Source organism: Vipera ursinii (genome assembly GCF_947247035.1).
Source record: "Vipera ursinii genome assembly, chromosome: 2".
Classification (NCBI taxonomy): Eukaryota; Metazoa; Chordata; class Lepidosauria; order Squamata; family Viperidae; genus Vipera; species Vipera ursinii.
In genome coordinates, this window is record NC_139513.1 from 271181683 (window position 1) to 271205239 (window position 23557).

General features: G+C 35.7%; 1 protein-coding gene across 1 annotated transcript in view; it reads right to left on the reverse strand.

Annotated features, from left to right (window-relative positions):
• Positions 1 to 23557, reverse strand: part of ITGA1 (integrin subunit alpha 1) — an 83854-nt gene that overhangs the window by 26608 nt on the left and 33689 nt on the right. The window contains exons 7-21 of the mRNA XM_083353521.1: positions 21815 to 21963; positions 21423 to 21573; positions 20146 to 20311; positions 16458 to 16531; positions 15394 to 15538; positions 13747 to 13889; positions 11496 to 11639; positions 11100 to 11357; positions 10119 to 10249; positions 9315 to 9478; positions 7796 to 7932; positions 5885 to 5995; positions 5152 to 5237; positions 3181 to 3316; positions 1755 to 1835 (exon numbers count right to left, since the gene is read on the reverse strand). Coding sequence (XP_083209647.1) covers positions 1755 to 1835; positions 3181 to 3316; positions 5152 to 5237; positions 5885 to 5995; positions 7796 to 7932; positions 9315 to 9478; positions 10119 to 10249; positions 11100 to 11357; positions 11496 to 11639; positions 13747 to 13889; positions 15394 to 15538; positions 16458 to 16531; positions 20146 to 20311; positions 21423 to 21573; positions 21815 to 21963 — 2076 coding nt within the window. The remainder of the gene's footprint in view (positions 1 to 1754; positions 1836 to 3180; positions 3317 to 5151; positions 5238 to 5884; positions 5996 to 7795; positions 7933 to 9314; positions 9479 to 10118; positions 10250 to 11099; positions 11358 to 11495; positions 11640 to 13746; positions 13890 to 15393; positions 15539 to 16457; positions 16532 to 20145; positions 20312 to 21422; positions 21574 to 21814; positions 21964 to 23557) is intronic.

Consider the following 23557-nt stretch of genomic DNA (forward strand, 5'->3'; position numbering starts at 1 on the left):
CATTTGTAAAAATTCAGGAACTGCTGGGTAAGCAGATTACATCAACTTGGAAAATCACTCGGCAAGAGAAGAAGACCAGAGACAGATACAAGAGATTTGATTCGCCCTACCAGATGGTCTATTATGTGAATAAACATTTGTTTGAATATGGCTATAAAAGAATAGAGAATTTTGAACATAAAGGGGCCTTCTAACAAAAGGGTAAGAGATTTAAGTAATATAGTATGTTTTATAATATATGGGTTTGTTGTCACTGTGAGTTGTGGTGGTGGTGGGGCACGAAGGGAGGCTCAGCCAATCTCAATGTATACATGGTTGTACTTTGACAATAAAGGTTCATTCGTTCAAATGTTAAAATACCAGGTTGATGCAACTTTTATTAATATAAATGAAATATAAACTGATTAAAAAGGATGCTATATCTAGATACTATAAGATAGATAAAAAGTATAGTAATTTTATAATGCATGACATAAAATATTGGGGTGATGTACCTAAATGGGAAAATTTGGACAGTTATATGACCAATATGAAGAAATTATGACTGATAAGAATTGGATTGACTATAAGAGAATTTAAGCGAACAAAAATTATAAAAATAGGATGCATGCTGAACTTATGAGAATAATATAAGCTGAAAAAAATGTTATGTAGAGAGATTATTATTATTATATCTAATCATTTATATATTGAAAATATTAAGAATTATATTTTGGCTAAGGTTGAAGAAGGAAAATACAAATGTGAGAAAGGAAGATAAAAGAAATATATAATTAATTAATAAATGATATTATATTATATATTATATAATAATATAATATTAATTATGGAATTATCAAGTTTAATTATTATTGATTCTTAATTAATTATTATTGTCCTTTTTTCTTGTTAAAATATAAACCAAGACAACACACTCTGCACTAGGCACTGGAGATTGTTATAGTTAAAAACCAAAAAAAAATATTTATATAAAAAAGAATCTTCCTCATTTGAGAAGGTGCTTGAAGCCAAAGTTCTAAATATGCATTCTATTTGTTGCTTCTCTATTTATTTCCTCTTTACTTTTAGTTTTTTTACATTCTTGTTTTGTTTCCTGTGGGTTTGAATTGAAAACATGAGATATATTAATGTTTTGCCAACTAGTAATCTCTGTTCATTGTAGGATAGCAGTTGAAGAAATGTTGAAATATACACTTTTAATTCAGACACACAGACATGTATGCATGCATCTGCTTACATATAAATTCATACATACTATGAATTCTTAAAAAAAATGGCAATATGGAACTTTGAATGTTGGGCACTAGAGGGAAGCAGAAGGAACCAAATAATACAATTAAGGAGAAGAACACTTTAATTTGACTTACTAATGCAGAATGGAACATCATAGTGGAACACTGGACATATTGAAAGATATTTGTGAATAGTGGACTTAGAAGTTAATTTTAAGAGTGCTTACCATTATAGATGATTATGTTTAAAAGATGTTATGGAAAACGAATAGGTTTTACCGGATAAGACTGTGACTGATCTGAATGTGGATTTAAAAATGACAGGCTACCAGAATGATATAGAAAAAGATCCTACACTGGACAAATAAATGAACATACACATCACTTTTGGCTCAAGGTCTAAGCACCTCAAATTAAGTAGTGGTGGGAGGAGAACAGATATGTTCAAACATTATTTGTATTTGTTTATATTTACATATTTATAATATGTATACATCCCCGCACATTTATTGATGACCTTACCTCCTCCTTGGGAGACAGGAAGGGATAGCCTACTTTACAAGTGATGTTATGCCCTGTATCACAGCTGTCTTTTGGTATTTTCTGTATATAAAATGATAAGAAATCAATTATTTAAAAATAGTGATAACAAAAAAAATCAGTGCAACACATACCCCCCCCCCAAATATTTGCACATTAATCCCATCATTTCTGGACCATATACTGTAGTCCCAAACTTTGTGAACCAAAACTGAATTTATCTCCCTGTGCAGCTTCATGCCTGAGCAGGAATTGAAATTCCTATCATGTAGGGTCTAGTCAAGCCCTATCTACTAATCCACCTTGCTCTGTCCTCTGTCCTCCCCCAAACTCACAATTTCTTAAAGTGCTATTTATTTTAGAAACTTTCGTCAACACTAACAAGAGCTTCCTTATTGGAAGAGTAATAGCTGGGCATGATTTTAATTAGGACTCAAGGGTTCAGGAAAAGTTTGAGGGTCTCTCTTCATCTCCCATGGCCGATAGGGATTTATTCCTCATGTTCCTTATTCTTAAATAGAAATACAAATATTCACACATTTAACACGCAGGTCTTGATTTACTCTTAATCACTATAAGACAGTTTTAAAGAAAATAAAATCCTGCATGAGATTCAGTGCAGTTTTATACATAACAGAGGCACATTTCCCCTGAAAAGTGTGCAGAAAGTGACAAAAAGTGGGAGAGAAAATTAAATTGTATTAATTAAATGCAACAGACAGGATAGCTCTTTATGTACTGCATTCTATGGTCTTCCCCTTAACATTAAACTATGGGTTCAAATTCAAGACGTTTTGGCTACCTATATCTGCTTCATATATCTGCTCAAAACTAGGTGTCAACTGGATTAAATAAGGTTTGCTACCATGCATAGAACTCTGGCTTCAATCAATTATTTTTTTAATCAACATTTTCCTTTCCTGATAATGGTTACCAAACTTTGAAATCTCCACAGGATTGTTTGCAAAGAAACAATATATTGTCACATTTTGTATGTGTAGTATTATATTCATAGAATGGTTATTTTGTGGAGGGAAAAATAAGAGACTGTCTCCCATATGCCTCCTGCGGCTTCCTGAGAAAATATGTGGTATAAATATATAATAAATAACAGTCAGTGTAAACCTGGAATGCAGGAAAATGAATTATGGACATCCCAGGAACTAATCCTAATTTCTCTAAAGCTATTCTAAGCAAATGAGTTTTGCATTACTTTTCTCCCTGTCACTGCCGTTTTTTTTAATTTAATTTAATTTTAAGTTTTAAGTTTTACAATAGAATATGCCTCGGATTTTCTTTCTTTGATATTCACCATGCAAATGAACCATGGTCCATCCTCCTCTGGTTGGAATGTTAATTATTCCGCGACACTCCCCTCCCAGCAAGATGATAATTTAAAAATATCTACCTCAATTCCAGAAAAAATAATATTTGGAGAATGTTGCACATAGACTCTTGTATTGTAAGCACTATCTTTTTTATTTCTGACCAATATATGGACCCAGAACTTCAAATTATTCAATTTGATGATGAATGGAGATAAACTGAAAAATGTAAAAGATAAAGATAGCAGATCATAAACAAGTGTAAAACAGCTCTGGATTTTTATGTCTTAAACTATATCTTTTATTAAGTCAGCAGTATATAAGAAAGTGATAGTTGGCTCCCATGTAACTTCTCAAGATTATGCCTAGTTAACCCATGTCTTGCAGATCACATGTGTAACTTTCAGCTGTTCTTTGTGACTACGCAGTTCTTAGGGCTACTGCTGCCCATTCCTGGTCACAACCCAGATATCAGTGAGCACCTAAGTATGAATACATCTGTCCTATTCAGTTTGGCTGAATTTACCTTATCCCAAACATAAATCATGTTTATTTTTTAAATCACATTTATACAGCTGCCCATCTCAGTGACTCTGGATGGCGTACATAGTAATAATCAAGAATATACAGAGACCACTAAAACAACCAATTTAAAATAAAATTAAAAAACAAATTCATGTGTCAGAAAAAGTTGTCATAAATACTGGCTTGTACTCTCCTTATGCACTTTTATTATGTGAACACTGATTGTAAGTAACAGGGAAATGTATTTTGTACATACGTTTGATATGTACATTTTTAAGCAATTATTTTAAATGAATTGCTTTGCCACATTGTGAGACACAAACTTTGGCATGCATCTGCAATCCATTAGTGGCTCAAATATGAAAATTATGAATGGAATGATGGGATGGGAGGGAGCATAACCTCCCTAATGTCACAACCTTGCTAATTACATCCACAGAAGTACTATTGGAGAGAGAAGAATTTTTATCTTTTCCCAAGAGAGCCTAATGTAATTGAGATAATGGGAAGGAATTCTTTAATATTGCCCCACTAATGACCCCATATTTAGATCCATGAAATTAATTCCATATTTCAAAAATGGGTGTTCCTGCTACAGCAGTCTGGCTTTCTCAATGATAGCATGGAGAACTCTTAATTTTGCATGCATTCCCAATATGGAGATCTCTAGATAAAATTTTGCTTATGTTCAGCTTTTGTTCTACCTTCTGACTGGAAAATGTGCACCCCACTTCTAAAATAGGAATATGGTCGCCTCCAGCCTTCAATGCATAATTCTTGAAAATTTAGGAGCTGCAAATAATGGTAAGGAGGACTAAAGCTCCAAGTGACAGAATAACAGAATAATAGTTGGAAGGGAGGTCTTCTAATCCAACCCGCTACTCAGACAGGAAACCCTATACCATTTCAGACAAATCATTGTCCAATCTCTTGTGAAAAACCTCCAGTGTTGGAGCATCCACAACTTCTGGAGGCAAGTCATTCCACTGATTAATTGTTCTGTCAGGAAATTTCTCCTTAGTTCTAGGTCGCATATCTCCTTGATTAGTTTCCATCCATTGCATCTTGTCCTGCCTTCAGATGCTTTGCAGAATAGGTTGACTTCCTCTTCTTTGTGGTAGCCCCTTAGATATTGGAACACTGCTATCATGTTACTTATAGTCCTTTTCATTTAACTAGAGCAGGGGTAGGCAATCTTGGCTCTTTTATGACTCATGGACTTCAACTCCCAGAATTCCCTTCTCACCCCTCCCCCCATTCCTTTTGGAGACTCAGTGCTCATATGAGTTATCACATGATAAGAAAAAAAGGGACAGATGTAAGGGTCTCCTATTTTAGGCAACCACCAAGCAATTTCCATAATGTTTAGTTTAGTCTACTTTAGAGTTTCAATATTTTTTTTATAGATTTATCATTATTTTTATTTCTATTTTTGTTATATTTAACTCTTTAAATCATATTTTAAAAGAACATTATATTAGAAAATAGAGAGAGGCAGAGAGATAGAATTTATGTTTCCTTTGACTTACCTGTTTCCTCCTATGGTTGCGTTAGCAGTCAGATGTAGATCTGTGATACATTTGTTCTTGTTTCCACAGTCTTTTGTGAAATGTATCTGCAAAGAATTCTTGATCAGCAATGAAATGATTACACATTATCCAATCTCATTTCTCCTTTCCCTCTGGTCTTTGTCCTGAGTTCTGGAAAGTACTGCCTAGTTTTTAATAGTGTCATCATATTTACAGAAGAGCTGGGCTCCAATATTTCCATAAAGTATCTAATAGCAAGCCCAAGCTATGTATACATGCCTACCTATTAACAGTATGCTGAGAAAGAATGTAGCTAAAATGTCTTTTTCTTCCCCTGTCACAGAAAGACATTGATTGTGTTAAAGAATGGAGAAAACAAATAGAAATGTATAATTATAGAATAGGCACATGGCCATGTTCAGCCAAGCTTATAATAGCTGCCTGTCTTATTTTACTAAGGACAGGACCCAACTTGAGATGACCCAACTTGACAGGACCCAACTTATTTCTTCATTTTGGGAAAATGTAAGTGATCTCTCTAATCGGTCCTTATGTTAGAATGTTGCATTTCTGCTATGGCCCTTCTCACCTTTGGAACAAGTTGACTTAAAGAGAGGACAGAAATGAGTGGGAGCAGATGGAGTGAGTCAACTCACATGTAGAGGATCAAATTTCATGTATAACACTATACTGTAACACAAAAGTTAAACTTTTCCACATTGTAGTGACTTACATATTCAACTACTGAATTGGGCAGCTCACTATCAAGGATTGGTCCACTCTCTGGATCAGAAAAATTAAACTCCAGCAAAACCTTTATTGGGTCACGAAAGTCAGGCTTGTCCTGGAAAAAAAATCCGAAGCAAATCAAGCATTAGAATTTGCTCTTTCTTCAAGAACAAGAATACTGTTTACAACAATGAAATCTATCTCACACTGAAAATTATCTAGCAAGCATGGGACATGTTCCTGACAGTTACATGCTATTGCTAGGCAATCTTGGTTGTCAAACACAATAGATTTTAAAGATCTAGTTCCTGAAAATTGGCACAGAACAAAGTTTTCCATTTTGGCCTGATCCAAGGATGTCTAGAAACCATGGTAAATTATTGCCTGCTGCTACCTCCTCAAAATGTTAAAAAGAACAACTATTGCAAGGTAAAAGTTCCAAATGAGGAGCTTCTTCATCATCTTTGGCAGGTGAAGGTCAAAGATCCTGCTGTGCTGCTGGGGGGCACTGGGAAGTCAGGGACAGTGAGGGCAAACCATATGAAAAGCAAAATGGTCATAGCATGGATTAAAGTTGATTTGGATGCAGATGTTTAAGTACTATCATGGAAAGCCCCTCTGGATGGTATGAGATTTACTGTCTGGAAGTAAAGCCAACTAGCATGATTTTTCATATTAGGAGGGTGGTACCCAAACAAGATTACTTTTTTTCTTGCAAGTTATAAGCTTCACTAAAAATTCATGTTTTCAGGTCTAATTCAGGTCTAATTCATGCCCATAATTAGTTAACAAGCATTAAAAAGAATGATGATGATGATACTGATGACAACAGTGACAGCAGAAGGAATTGTCTCTAGACCCTAGTGCTTGATAAAAATTAAGATATTTCCTTTCCAAGTTTTTATTTGTAACTAATGAGATATTGCTGTGTCTCGTAAATAGTCTTGGTGAAGACTTTACCTGGAACCACAAACATTTATGCAAACATAAAATGACATGTGTTAATTTTCTGGGTTGGCAATGGCCTTTCCTTAAATACAGGTCTATTCAATTATTCTTTAATTGCATCTGTGCTCAGTTGTGATCATAATTGAGGGTTATGTATGTTGCTTTCTTGGCAAAATATGGAACAGTTCATGATTTTTTCCAGGAATGTTGGGAATGCTACCTATTTCCTAGTGATTTTGATGGAGGATGTTGGTTTTTTTTTTTACAAGACTAACCATGTTTAGCTAAGTGCTGCCACCCTTATAGGCAGTGGTGGGATTCAAATATGTGAACAACCAGTTCTCTGTGTGGATGCCATTCTGGGCTTGGGAACAAAAAATTAACTACCAGTTCTGCCGAAGTGGTGCAAACTGGCTGAATCCCACCACTGCTTATAGGTAAGTATGTGGGAAGTACACAATAAGTTGGGATAGAGGGCATGGCCTGACACAAATCGTCCATTTGTCATAACAGGCCCCTCAAGTTGTGGTTTACCATCTCAACATGTGACATATTTCCAAAGTTCTGAGCTTCAGCCATCCACCATATTTAACCTTCTATAAATGCATATGGAAAATGGAAAAATAATGCATATAGAAAATGGAAAAAGAAAGATGGGGAAGATATTCAGGTGATTATATATATATTTAAACTGTATATTTTTAAGGTATTTTCTCCATGTAAATATCAGTATGCTGTAATCAGTCTGTGATAATGGAAGTGAATATACAACAGTTTATTGTGCCATTTTGAACTTGATAGTGAGAGCATAGTGAGTTACAAGGCTATTGTCCCCAATGAGATCAATATTAACTTCCTATAGTAGACCAATACAATAGAAACAAGCTATTTAAAATTGTTTAATAATGAGATAAAGGCAATTATAGCAATAAACAAAAGAGACAGCCACTTTATATGATTTACTTGCCAACATGTAGAAGTTGTGCTTAATACATTCTGAACCTCTAACTGTGATGTTGTTTTGAATCTTCCGTTCATTTGCTTCAGCAAAAAGTGTTCGAGACACCTTTCTTTGTGAATCAAGGGTAAGCCAGTACTGTATATCTAGGAACAACAATAGGAGCAATTAATTCCATATGTAAAACTTTTCTAAAGTAGCTCTGTATGAAAGCTGCTCATCTGTTTCCCTTCATTAGTTCTATCACTTTTAAAGACTATGTTAATACAATGTGAGTGTATCAACTATAATATGTGTAGCTTAGAGCTGTCATGTTGCATTTCTGGAATTCTGTTAGTTAGGCTTTGGGGTTGAAGATCTTTACATTGATTGATCATGTAGCTTTCTTGATAGTTGCATGGAAACAACTTTCTAGTTCCTGTTCTGCTCCAGGTTATGTTTCAGTTCTTTCAGTTTAACTTTCTGAAGGTCCCTCCCTCTAAGTCCTAACCCGTCCTGATGCTACTAAGCTTCCAAATCTAGACAGGTCAAGGCTGCTATCTGCTGAGGCAGACCAGTTCAGTAAAACTAAAGGCAATGGGCCAAAATTTTAACAAAGGATATACATTTCCTATCCTACCATTTGTGCAAAAATATTAATTGTCCATGGACAGAATGTGTATCTAATTGTGAGACAATATGTGGTTGCTCACATACACTGAAACAATTATTTATTCTCCTCTTAAATAGAGTTTAGTTTCCATTTCATTCTCAATTCTAGGATAAACCTCTGAGGATCATCATTGGGGTTTTTCCTAGCATTCTATATCCTGCATAATCATCTAAATAAATAACTATGATTATCCTTTGAATCCTGAATACTGTTGTTAAGGTCCAGGGGATTTGGAAAGGGAAAACTTTAATTATTAATGAATCTTCTGTTTCTTTAGGTCAGGCATGTCAAACTGCTGGCCCACAGGCCGGATGTGTTACGCCAAAACTGCGCCCACCCCATTGCAGGCAATGGGGAAAAAGTTGTGATACGTTGCGATGTTGCGAGTTTGACATGCCTGCTTTAGGTCATTTGAATTGGTTATTTATTTGTTCCCTTTATTCCTCATTAGTAAAGTTCTAAGTAAAGTGATCTTTCAATCCCTACTTCAACTTCTAGCCAGTATGAAATACAATATTATAAAACCATTTAAAAACTTCAGTTCTGTTTTATTTTTATGCAACAAAGGTATGCCCAAAGTGATGGCCTAGGATTTAAATCTTTCAGCAGACTACCAAAGAACCGTTTAGAAGTCAGTGTTTTTTTTATTATTACTGCTGTGTTTTGAACAATAAACACAGAAGCATCCTCAGGAGAGTTGTCAAAACAGTCAAGGTAGCAGCTTTTTTTAATGTTTGTTGTATGCATGACACACATAAAAAGAAAAGGCATGGAGATTAGTGGTCACCATCTTGATATTTGACACCTCCTCCTCCCAGCAGAAGTTTCTGGTAGAAAACATCTGTGCAGAGTTCAGAAATCTGGATGTCCACCTACCTGTTTCATTAATTGTGATGTCTTTTGACTTTAATCTGACTTCAAAACAAATTGTGGAGTTAATATACACCTTTTGTTTTTGTATGTCACTGCTTAACTTCTGAATATCAATTTTGTTTGGTATGAATTTCATGGAACCATTTACTTGGGCAACATCTCGAGACCTAAAACCATTCAAGAAAACAATTAAGGAATATTGCAAAATGTTCAGCATGTTATAATATTTAGTGGCATGTGTGCTTGCTTGCTCTGAGCTGAATATAAGAACTGTCTGACAGTATGCTGAGGGCAAACTAATCTGGAAATTTCTTCAGTAACTTTCTAAGACTTTCATGCATAGAAGAGGGTTTCCTATGCTTGTATAAAGCCCCAAACATTAATATTAGACAGTCCTAATATTATTATGAACTTGATTTCCTCTCTCTCTACTTAACATTTTTCCCCAATGTTTCTTAAAAAAGAGTCTATTTTTGTGTCCACACTATGACATATTTTTGCTCAAGATGTCAGCCTGCCACCCAGTTATGCTATTTTCCTAGATTCTGCATTCCAGTTTTCAAGAGTTGTTTTAATTCAATCACTCAACATTTTATGCAAAACACAATCAGCTGATTTAGGGTTCTCAGAAACTTCTGAAAATCATGCCAAGTTCTCCAGCCATGCCAGTACCTCCAGCTCTTCCTTAAGAATGGATATTATTCCCTCAGTTACATTCACATATGACAAAGAATTTAGTTAGGGAATACAACTGATGTATTACTGATAACAAGGTTGAAGTTTAAACTTAAATTTGAATACACCTACCAGAAAAGGGCTGCTCCTCCTAAGCCTCCAATAGTGACATCTGTAAGTCCATCTCCATTTAAGTCCATTTCACCATGTATTGACTGTCCAAAAAATTTCATCTTTTCCCCATCTCCACCAGAAGCAATACGCTTTGAAGAAGCACAGTTTTATTATATCCAACCAGAAAAATATATTTAAGCAAATTACAAATAGATAATTGTTTGTGATTCCAGATCTTGCTCCTTTATAACTCTCCCAAATCCCTACTAATGCAGAAAATAAGTAATGTTGAATAAACAATGACATTTATGTAGGAATGATGTCCTGCCTAAATAACAGAAGGATACCTGTATGATACTTCTTCATGGGATTTACAAAGGAAGGTGGTGAGTGCTTTAGATTCTTCTTAAATGCCAAAGATTGATGAAAGATTTTGAACAGCAAGAAGAAGAAATATAAATTTGGACTATTTGATCAGGAATAAAGTATTTGTTTGATATTTGTGATAATTCCTAATGCACTGAAAAGTGATAATTTGTGGATTGTGCATGGATAAAAAAGCTATGGGAAAAAGAGCTTTTTTATTTGTAATTTTAAAAGAGGGTGAAAATTAATATATTAGCATAGACTCAGGTTGATAAGGGACGGAAGTCACTTTTTTATTATTGTCTTTGTTTCTTTTTTCTTTTACTGTTCTTTTCTACTTTTTTCCATGTTTCCTTGCACTTTCTGAACTTCTCTTTAGTTTTTTCCTGTTTAGTTTGTATTAGTTTTTATTATGTTTACTAAAACCTTCAATAAAATTATTTTTAAAAAACCCTGGAGGATAGCTATAAACTTTGAACATTGATTAATTCATATACACTTGCACACAGCAACTATATTGTGTTTTACGCTACTTCTTCCTTTCTGCAAAAAGGGAATACTTTCCAGAGGCTAAGAATGCCATAATTAAACTACTCTTGGTTTTGGAATGAGACAATTGATTCTGAGCCATACCTGGGCATATTCTTTCTTTATACTCTTCCCATTTCCATGATAAACATACACAGCCCCTCGATGATCATCTTCAAGAGGAGCACCTATGACTATATCATTAAAACCATCAAGATTGAGATCCTTTATGGGAGCAATTGATGTCCCAAAACGAGCTCCGCATGGTTCATTTTTGTGGTGATTTGTGCAATCCTTCTCCTTGTGTACCAAACAGCAAGTCTGCTTTACAGGCTCAAGTGTCATCTGATATTCAAAGGTTTTCTGTTAAGGCAGAAATAATGCACAAAAAGATCCATCTGATTTGTATTACAAGTTATTTTGATAGCCTAGACATGCAATCAATTGATGTTAGACTCTCACTTGAATTCCCAATCCATATGATTTTTTTAGAATCATTACCTGGTTCAAAGAATAAATGTACACCTTGCCTTGTTCTTCTTTCTCGGTCCCCATGTACATAGGTGCTCCCACCAGAAGAAGATCTGTATATGTATCCTTGTCAATATCAATTGTTGTGATAACACTTCCAAAATATGATCCAATCTGTGATTTTAAAAATAGCACCCCATTGATACATGTTAATGTATAACAACATTGGCATTATAAAAGCCACAGGTCCTCAAACATCATGGTATCATGAGCCTGAAAATGATATTTTTTTGTGTGATTTCCCCTACCAGTGAATAAAATAATGATTTCATTTGGATTAAGATTGGATAGGAATTAAACAATCAAATTAAAACCATCTTTTTTTAATGGCAAGGGTGAGATTACTTAGTTTTTCACAGTTTTTGTGTGTGCATGTGTGTGTGTGTAGATGCACAAAGAAAAAGAAAGAAAGAAATCAAGCTTATTTCAGGTTGAGAAAATAAAATTAACAGGTGGCCACTAAGGAAAGAAAATTATGCATTACATAATCCCCCTGTCTCCCCACTTTGCTAAGTAATATAATTCATAACTTGTATGGGTTGTGTATAACTTTTAATATTGGAAAATATATCAATATGAAGTGGGGGTGGGGGTGAGGACTAGATAAACTATTTTGAGGCCCTTGGTTTGAGATTGAAAAATGTGACTTAGAACACTAGAGGTTGGCTGTTACTAAAATCAGAATATTAAGAGAAATACAAAAGCATAATCCATAAATCACATAGGTGCAGAAGTGAAATTCAGCCAGTACATATTCTTGTTTCAGTGCTGCTACTCTTACATAAAAATTGTTGTTGTTGTTAGCTGCGAAGTCATGTCCGACCCACCGCAACCCTATGGACAATGTTCCTCCAGGCCTTCCTGTCCTCTACCATCTTTTGGAGTCCATTTAAGCTCACACCTTCTGCTTCAGTGACTCCATCCATCCACCTCATTCTCTGTCCTCCCCTTCTTCTCTTGTCCTCAACCTTTCCCAGCATTAGGCTCTTCTCCAGTGAGTCCTTCCTTCTCATTAGGTGGCCAAAGTATTTGAGTTTTAGCTTCAGGATCTGGCCTTCTAAAGAGCAGTCAGCGTTGATCTCCTCTAGGACTGACCAGTTTGATTGCCTTGGAGTCCAAGGGACTCGCAGGAGTCTTCTCCAGCACCATAGTTCAAAGGCTTTAATTCTTTGGCGCTCAGCCTTTTTTATGGTCCAACTTTCACTGCCATGCATTGCAACTGGGAAGACCATAGCCTTGACTATGCGCACTTTTGTTGACAGGGTGATGTCTCTGCTTTTTAGTGTGCTGTCTAGATTTGCCATGGCTTTCCTCCCAAGGAGCAAGCATCTTTTAATTTCTTGGCTACAATCCCCATCTGCAGTGAACTTGGAGCCCATACATAAAAATGCCTTCCTTCAAACATGATATTCTGTAATTTGTTGTGTTACAAGTTGCTGCTGGATAATTGTATTTAGTTGTGCATGCAAGTTTTGCTATGCACGTGGGTTAGGACGCTGAGCTTGTTGATCAGAAAGTCAGCAGTTTGGCTGGTTGAATCCCGAGTGCTGCGTAACAGAGTGAGTGCCTGTTACTCATCCCAGCTTCTGCCAACCTAGCAGTTCGAAAGCACGTAAAAATGCAAGTAGAAAAATAGGGACCACTACGGTGGGAAGGTAACAGCGTTCTGTGTGCCTTTGGTGTCTAGTCATGACGGCCACATGACCACGGAGATGTCCTTGGACAAGCACTGGCTCTTCGGATTTGAAACAGAGATGAGCACCGCCCCCTAGAGTTGGAAACGGCTAGCATGCATGTGAGGGGGAACCTTTACCTTTACCTATGTGAAACTTTCCTTAGTATAGACATTTTTAATACGGACATTTTGAACTGAGAATTGCATCATAAAGAGGTAGTTAGAAAGTGCAAATAAATTCAGTTTCTTTAAGAATGAAGATAAACTAAAAAAATCCTAATATTCCTATAAAAGAACTTAAAGCATGTACTGTATATTAGTAATTGTTAAAATAGATATACAGTCATTGACAATTGATGCAATAGTTTTGAATGAAATCATTACTTGTAATTCTTTTCTTGAGTGAATATGTGGTGCACATAACTTTATTATTATAAGTGCTATTAACCTTTGCATTAGTTAACATTAAAAATGGAAATATAGTGAGGATGTGCTTACTGATTTTTTTACCTCCAGCAGTAGATTAGTGTCATAATACATACTTACCTGTTCACCACTTAATTTCTGAAGTATTTCTATTTCAGTGTCCTTCATTCTATATATGATAACTTGACCAGTGTGATTATAACGAGGTTGCCCTGCAATGTATAGCAGATCTCCAGGTACTGAAGCTGAACTGACTGTGTAACCTAAGGAATCAGAGAATAAGCACTTATTATAGTCATATCATTTAATAGCTACTTTTGCTTTACATGCATACATTTGTCTTACAGCAAATTGCCTACATGCCCAACCTTTTTTGAGTCCCCATTCTACCCCACAAAATCTGAAAGGAATTTGTCAATATTGATTCTTCTTTACCAAAATGTCTCCTGTTTTTTATGCCTACCTGTAGAAATAGTTTACACCAACTTATAAAGAACAAGTATTTCTGGGTTTCCTAAGGATATCTATTTAAGAATCCCTGTTATGCCAGCCTTCCCCAATATGAGTGCCCTTCAAATATATGAATATCAGCTACCAGATTTCATTCCAAGCTAGCTGGTAGTATCTGAGAGTTGAAATTCAGATTGCAAAAAGATGCATTATCCGCATTTTAATTATCTGACTCAGAAGAAACATTTACCTTCTCCCAATAGCTTGTGCCTATCCACTAAAAGAAAGTTTGAATTGTCTCTGTTCTCTGAAATAACATCCCCTGGAATCAGTTTATCATGTATACTTTTGGTGTTCCATAAGCCAATTAACTGAACACATCAGTAATTTTATATTTAAGTTAGTTAAGAACTCCTAGCTGAAGAATATGTAAACTCAGTTATTTGTTTGCTTCCAATTTGTGGACTTCATAAATTGAAGTCTTGAAGACTTCATAACCTCTTATTATTTAGGACAGAGAATCTGAGGGGTGACCTTGAGGAAATAGGCAAGAACTGTCATATAAACAAAGAGGGCTGAAGCATTCCTTAAATTCTGGGAAAAAAGATTGTGTTTGAAGAGCCCCAGACAGACTTCTCCATGGTTCAGGGAGGAGAGTTAAAGCACAATGGGGCTTGTTGTTATTATATCCTATCTCAATATAGCAGTGTACCAGTGGTATTTATATTCTGATCTTGTTTATTCCAAAGGGCAGACATTAACTCTGATTTTCTTCCTCCAAATTAACTATGGTATCTGCATGGCTGCTTCTACAGAGAATAAAGCCACAAATAATTCATTCAGCTTCTTTGCAACACACACACACACACACACACACACAGAGAGAGAGAGAGAGAGAGAGGGGGGGGAGAGAGAGAGAGAGAGAGAGAGAGAGAGAGAGAGAGAGAGAGAGAGAGAGAGAGAGAGAGAGAGAGAGAGAGAGAGAGAGAGAGAGAGAGAGTCTCCAAAGCCAATACATTAGGGTGCCTTGTTTTAGAAAGTCCATCTAGTGGCATAGATTTCCTATAATATATCCAGAGTACAATATGACTGTTGGAGTGAAATGGCCAGAATTTTAGGATTTAATTTTTAAATATGATTTTCTAAATTTAATTTGATTCATAAAAATAAAAAGAAGAAAGTATCTTCTAGTAGTAGATCTACTTTCTGGATCTAATGTACAATACAGCCATTGATATTGGGAAAGCCACTCTTGATTAAAACACTTTGGTATAAATTATTATAAGAGTAGGACAATCAGCAGTCAATTTTACTCACCTAAGTAAGCTGCAAGACTTTCATTTCTTTCTGAAAAGTTGCCATCAAATGCATTACTTGTTGGTGTTAGAAAATTGCTGTCCTTTAACATGACAACAGTCCCATTCCAGTCATATGCCCCAACTGCTCCAAGCATGATCCAGTCCTTTACAAAAATAGCAGAGAAATCATTGCATTACTATATTCTCGGGGAGATTTATACTGGGGAATAAACCAAAAAAGTGGACTATGTTGGGCAGCCAGCTTATGGGCGGACAAAGTAGAGCAATTCAGTCATACATCAGTATTTGATATATAACAAAACAAAACAAAAGAAAATATGAATTCAGAATTGGTATGCCAGCATGTATTTGTTTCAGATGTTTAGTAGGTTCATAATCAGCATCTTTAAATGGAAATCCATCAATATTTTTGGTAAATATGAGACATTACTAAACAGTTTTCCTGTTTTAATTTAATCTGATAAGTGAATATAGAACATAGAATAAAATCTTATAATTCAGCTCCTTGCTCATGCAAGAGACACTATACCATTCTGAATGAACAGTTATCCTTGAAAATCTCCAGTGATGGAGCATCTACAATTCTGAAGGTAAGCTGTTCCACTGATTAATTATCTCCATTAGGAAATTTCTCTTGTATTTTATCTATGCTAGATTAAGTTAGCATCTCAGATATCATCCTGTTTCATACATCCTGTTCAAATTAATCCTAATATATGGAATCAATATTTTTTTGCAATTTCAAATCAGCAAGTCATCCTGAATAGCCCTAGTTTCTGATGCCTGCATATTCCTACTGAATATTTTGAATAGCTGTGATATCCAATAAAATGCCATAGGAACATGTTTTGTTGTTGTTGTTCAGTAGCTAAGGCATCTCTGACTCTTTGTAACCCTATGGACCAAATGGCAACCCAGTATCCTTGCCAAAATAACCTATGGATAGTATCAAAAGGAGTAAGGTACTTTCAATAAATAAGTCAAAAGTTATTGCAGTTCATAAAGATTATTTTTTATAACATACCCAGTTTTTTTCTTTCTAATTGAATTTAGTTACTTTACCTGAGAATAATGGGCACTGAAGCCAATTTGAGACATTTCCATTTCAAAAGAGGCTGCCTGTTGATCATTGGTAGCTGTAAAACAGGAAATATTTAGTGTTTTAGCATAGTTGGTTGAAAATGCTAGTATGACTGTAAGGAATTGGAAACAGGAAAAGACTAGATTAGGGGTTAGGAATGTCCAGACTGACCAACACATTAAATATTTAGACATGTATCTGAAGAAGTGAGTGTGGTATCCTGAATCCATATTTACCATAGAGACTGATACGGTGACATTTAGCTTTGAGGCCACAATTTATCACATGCACACAGTAGATAAAACAGTAGATAAAACATTTAATTCACCAGAAAAGCACAAATTTATGCCCAACTTTTCACTTGTTACAATACAGTATGTAATAAGTCTTATCATCCTTGAAATTTTTCTGCATTAACTTTGAAAGATTTGTTTTAGATGAAGTTCGTTATAGTTTTAACCTATGGCAGCTTCAGCCTCAGCCTTTTGGAAATTAGGACTCTCAAGAAGTAGATTCATGCTTTGGTTCAACATTTTTTTCAAAGAATTCCTATGGAATTCTAATGACTGAAATGTGAAAAAAGCTATGTTTATAAAAATCATACAACTATCTCTCCAGAGTCCCAAGAGGGATGGCCCTTTCTCAAGAGACCAAAAAGAAAGCAACACTTGGAATCATTGGTATGCAGGAAAAAGGCAAAGACAGAACTTCCCCAGAAATTCACAGAGTATATTTAATAGTTATGCAGATAGTTGCTTTAGCATGGCAAGATTTCTATCAATAGGTGAATGTAATAAATAAACTAGTCAGAAGTAACTCTAGGTGTCGTTCTTGATTTCTTAAGCCTAACGTTAATCTTGCCATTTTCTGTACTCCTAAGAAGAAGGGAAATCTTGAGAATGGTGACAGACCTGCAGGAAGCACCAGTTTCTTTGCAGCAGCTAGCAGACACATTGCTAGGACATCATTAAAAAGTTGACACACAGATCCCAAATTATTTACAACCAACCAACCATTGTGCAAATTTTGCAACAGGTGGGACAGAGTGCTCTACAACCAGTGGGTGCAGCACTGTCAGGCACAAAAGACTAGGGTCACATGTAAAGGTTCAATTAAACTGATTTATTGATAAAAGTCTGCGTAGAAGAATCTTTTCAACTTCAGCATCTGCTTAGAATTAGATAAGGGTTGGACTGCTACATAGGGATTCTAGGCTGATCCCTCTTTTCACTTGACCCACAGGTTTGGTCATCTGATCTCCTACAGATATGCTGCCATCCTCCATGTCTGAGGAATTATCCCTGCCAGGTGACTCCTTGGACGAAGCTACTCTCCTGACTGCCCCTAGCTGCATCATCGCTTCTGCGTAAGTCTGGAAAAGCAGTAATGTGGGAAGAGGGTCTCATGAAACTCGATTTAAACTGGGTTTATATATCCCTCCCTGACTCTGTTTCAACTTTTCTAGTCGGTCATCTATAACTATGCAACACTGATACAATCCCTCCAACGCCTATGGAAAGTCCCATGTCATTATTTCATACTGCTTTAAAAAATTGTGCCATTATTTAAATATACGCTTTTTTCTCTTCACACAGTATGAAAATTGCAAGGAAAACTGGGGCTACATGTGTTACTTTCTCTTTTGCACATATATAACTTCCTTGGAACGCGACCCATGTTTATAAGCAAGACAGTGGCTACTTTTGCAGAAAACAGGAGCAATATATATCTTAATTGAGATAAACTAAAACACTGGAAGCCTTTAGATACAAACATGGTTTTCATAAAAAAAACTTTACCATTTGAATAAGGTTCATAACCCAATATTAGTAATGAAATGGCAATTCGTATATTTTGATGAGTGCATTTTTATATTTATTGTCTTTCTGGTCTTATGGTTGTGTTTTCCATAAAGAAGCTTAGTTTAATTACTCAAAAAAAAGATCGACATAAAGTATAAATGTAAAGTATACACAGATGTTTTCCTTGCTGGGGAATATAATCACTTACACATTATTTGGATTTCTGCCTAACATTTTAAAGCATTAGTAGTGCATTAAGCACTGCAGAGAAGAACGGAAGCAATCTTCTTGCTGCCAAGATAGTTTATAAATGAAGAACAGGATATGGATAGGGATTGTAAAGGATTAAGAACAACCGAATGGAGGAAATTGACTAATATGGAACATGTCACAGTTTAAGTGACAGCAAACTCAGAATCTCAGATGAAAAGATATCAGTTCAGTTTTGTAAAGTTATGATTCCAGAAAAAGGGAGGGGCGGAGAGATGGAGGGAGGAAGGTACAGTCCATCAATTCTCATGTATGAATTGGTATGATTAGGGCATTTATGTTACATGTTTTTTACCTGAATCTGAGATATCAATTATACAGTTTGGTCCTAATTGTGACACAGAGCAGCATGGAAGGAAAATAGACTAAGTGCATGGAAATACATTATCCAGGTTCAGATAGGCCACCATCTAGAGGTTATAAAGGCAGGTGATTCTCAATAAGAAGGTATGAGAACAGAGCTTAAGATAAAGGCCTCATTCTTTCCCAGCACAGCACCTTTCCTAATCAGGATTGCAACTCCCAGAATTTCCAAATCTGCATGAACCTTAGAGGATTTAATATGTGTAATTCAACCATAAAAAGGTTAAAGGTAACGGTTCCCCCGCACATGTGTGCTAGTCATTTCTGACTCTAGGGGCTGGTGCTCATCTCTGTTTCAAAGCCGAAGAGCCAGCGCTTGTCCGAGGACATCTCCGTGGTCATGTGGCCGGCATGACTAGAAACCAAAGGCACACGGAACACTGTTACCTTCCCACCGTAGTGGTCCCTATTTTTCTACTTGCATTTTTACGTGCTTTCGAACTGCTAGGTTGGCAGAAGCTGGGACGAGTAACAGGCGCTCACTCTGTTATGTGGCACTCGGGATTTGACCCGCCAAACTGCTGACCTTCTGATCGACAGGCTCAGCGTCCTAACCCACTGAGCCACTGCATCCCTTAATTCAGCCATACAGTGTACTATATACAGAGGACAAGAATGGTTTTATAGCTGAAGAAGATTTAAACCCAATAACAAGTAACTATTTCAAGACATTAATATGCAGATAAATCTACACAACAGATTAAACAAGCCTCCCATTAATAGAACCCCTGGCTATGCAATCCCATCACAATTTCTGTAATGAAGTGCTGCTTCTCTTATCTATCTGTTCCCTAGGCAGCATCCCTTCAACTCTTCTCTCACATAACATCACAATTTCTGTTGTCACAGATCATCCCAGTTAAGTATCCATTTGAGTTCCAGAAGACTAGCATCAGAACTCACTACCAGAACCTACCTTCATGTCATAATTTTGGGAGAAAAGGAGAAGCATTTTTTTTTTTGGCCATCCCACTAATCTGCAGAGTACATGGCCGCTAAAAATAAAAATTACCATCACAAAAATACTAGAAAGTTTTACTTCCCAGAACTTCCAGTAATAAAGTACTTCTCCAGTCCAATCTTAACTCCTCTAGCCAATGGATTTTGAGTTAGACTAGGACTAGGTATCAGGCCTAATACGGCAATTATTATTTGCTTACAACAAACAGAAAATCAAAGTAGATTAATAAAACAAACAAAACAACAGAAGCAGAGGGGGAAAAAGCCCCCATACCTTCCAAGGCAAATATTCTTTCTCCAAGAGCTTCAACAATTGTAAGGAGAGCTACTTCATTTGAGACGTTAAAGAAATGCTTTTCAGTTGGCCTGCTTGCGATGGACTTGATTTCCTCCACTAATTTCTCAGGGTTTCGATTTCCTCTGTTATAGGAGCCAAGAATCTGTGGTATGCAGAAAAAAAAGGAAGAAGCAATTTTAAAAAGTAATGGTCTACATGTTACTAGTAGCTCACAATTGGTAACATGTAAGAAACATAACATGGCACAGTCAGCAACTCTGTCATAGACTTCAACCTCTAGAATAAATGTAGTGGAAGTGGTTGGCCCAGACTAACAGCATTCAGATCTGAACCAAGTGTGTGCTCATCAGAAATTTCCCACCAGAAGAACAATCTAGGATGACCTTCCCTAACCTGTTGCCTTTATTTAAGGATTAAAAGACTGAAAATTCCCAAACAATGTATTGTGGATTCTGGAGGTCAGATGTTATGTGTGTTATGAAAATTACATAGGCTAACCATGACCAGCTCTACAGTATATAGTTAAAACACAGAATTATTATTTCCTGGTCGAATATCACCATATTTGAAAAATTCATTCTTCGAACACATTGATTCCATTGTATGTAGCTATAGCATAGTAACCTAAAAGTATTATTTTTAACAGCAAGTATTAAGATTTTGGATTGGGATTGGGGATGCTCAGATTCTAAGCTACCCTGAAGCATGGAAACATGTATGATGATTTTGGGCTAGTTGCTTTCTTTTAGCCCAACCTATCTCACAGCATTGTTGTTATGGAAGTAAATAGGAGGATGTCCATTATATATTCAAGATACATAATGAGAGAGAGATACAGATAGATAGATAGATGATAGATAGATAGATAGATAGATGATAGATAGATAGATAGATAGATAGATAGATAGATAGATAGATAGATAGACTATAGAAAAAGTGGGATATACATCTAAATAAAAAACATTTGTGTGAAACAATGAGTATTGACCTTCGTGATCTTGCTGCAACAGTTTTCCTGAAGCAGTTTATTTTCAGCAAAGAGAAATAGAAGAACATGTCATTACTAGTAGAGTCAACATGCACTTTAAACAAAAACATGAATCCAATGAGTAATGAATAAAAAAATAGCATGTTGCTAATATTGGAAGAATACTAACTCATCAAAAAAGGATTCTTTCCTCAAGGCAAATGAAAGAAAGGGAAAGAACCATTTCTAGATATACAGTACAGTTTTTATACTAAACATCACTTACAGCAATAGAAAATCTCTTTATATTGTCTTTTTCACAATCATCAATCACTTTTTGTAATCGGTAATTGTCATGAGATTCTCCATCAGTCACAACTACCATGACTTTTTGTACCCCTGGGCGGGCCCCATGAGCTTCTGTAAATGCTTCATTCCTAAAATGAGAGTGAAAACCTGTAAATCTGCAGACTGTAGACAAGGACAAAACATAAATACCAAAATCAGCAGGAAAAATTTTAAAAAATGGCATGGTGGATGATTCTATAGGCCTTTGGTTTGAATTTTCAGGGCTCCCCTTATATTCTTAAAATCAAGTTGTACATGGACGAGTCTGTGGAAGATCAGCATAGTTCTTTACGTAGGTTGATACTTATTTATAAGGCTGTAGACACTTACCTTGCTGTTTCAATGCCAAGAGCTGTCATGGTCTCGAATCCTTCTCTCTGTTTAATTTTGCCTGCTGCTACAAGCACTTCTTCTGTGGTTGAATATGTGTTGAGATAAAATTCATGGGTTACATTTTCTCCATATTGAACGATCCCAACCTAGAATTACAAAATCTTCTGCTCAGGAAATCTTCACAATGATGCTATAATTCACAAGACAGCAACTGAAGAATTTACCTTTCAGTTAAAGACAGAAGACCACCCACACTATTAAGAGGTATTTTTTTGTTTTATATGGTAAACCAGAAATGTGGTTTACTAAGAATAAGCATTAGGCTGTTGGACAGAGTTCAATGATACAGACTTGATTCTTCTTGCCACTTGAAGCATCTAAAGAGAGCACATGAAGTCTTGTCTCACTCCTTTGCAGACTTGGAGTAAGTCTGTTTCACCATGTTCCATTCAACTTGTATCTTATTGTCTTTGTACAAGTTTCTGAGAACATGAAACCTATAAACAATAAGAACTTCTGGGATTCTCATTTTCTTCAGAATATTTTACAGCTAAAATCAATTCAATTGAAGGTCTTTCCCGAATCAATGAAGCACATGTTGATGGCTTTCTCAATTACTAATGGCATTAACAATAATCTTTTCTAAAGCCTAAATATCTACTATTTCTATGTAGAACTCTAATCTGCATTGGATGATTATTTTGTTAATGTGTGAAATTAGACAGCATACTCTGTTAAATTTCCTTCCTTTGATGTAGATACCTTCACTATATTGGCTATTCTACAGAATTGCTGCATAGATTGGTTGGATCTTCTACTGATTCTTCCTCTGTAAATGTTCTTCAATTCCTATAACCTTCCTACATATTAATGACACAGTGTGTTCTTTTCTTCTATTTCTTAGTCTGGCAGTGTCTTTCCACACCCAACTTTAACAATATGTTTGATTTCATTCTACAGTTCCTCTGATTTTTCCATCAATGAGCTCGGAACTTCAAAGTGATTCCTGATGTTTTCCTTGAAAATGATGGAAATCAAAATAATCAAAACTATACTGTGGAAATCTGTTGGCTTTTTATTTCACTTCAGCTTGACCTGCAACTTGCACATGATCTGTTGCCTAGCTGGTCCCAAATATCTTTCCTGTTATAATTGATTTGTTCTACCACATTGTAGTAATAATATAGTCAGTTTGATCTTTGAGTACTCCCTTTATATAAGCATCACAGCTTCTTTAAGCAACAGCAAACAGGTGGATTCCTATAATTGCTAATCAATTCTCTTTATAAAAGAAAGGTGACGTGTAACAAAATAATAGTGTTTTTTCCCCAAATACCCCTTTCTTCATTTTCAGCTACTTAATTTTATGAAAGGATCTGGTCTAAATGTGAGCTTCGTAATGTTCCACTAGTATATTTTAAATGTATGCTCTACATTGATATTTTGAATACGGTATGCTGCCTAGTCCAGCCATTGAATGCTAATATACTCTGTCTTGGCATGTTTACCTCTTATTCATCCATTATTAAAACTCTCATACTCTTAAAAGACTGAACATTAATACAACCTATCCAGACATATACTTTTATAGCTGGATCAGTTTACATTCTAGCTTTTAGTTTTCAGATGTGTTTCTCAATCTGTTTTATAGCTCATCCCTTTTAGTACAAACATCTTTGTTTACTGGCTGTCTTTGATGCAATTAAACTGAGGAATGTAAGGGTCATTAAGAGTCAGGAA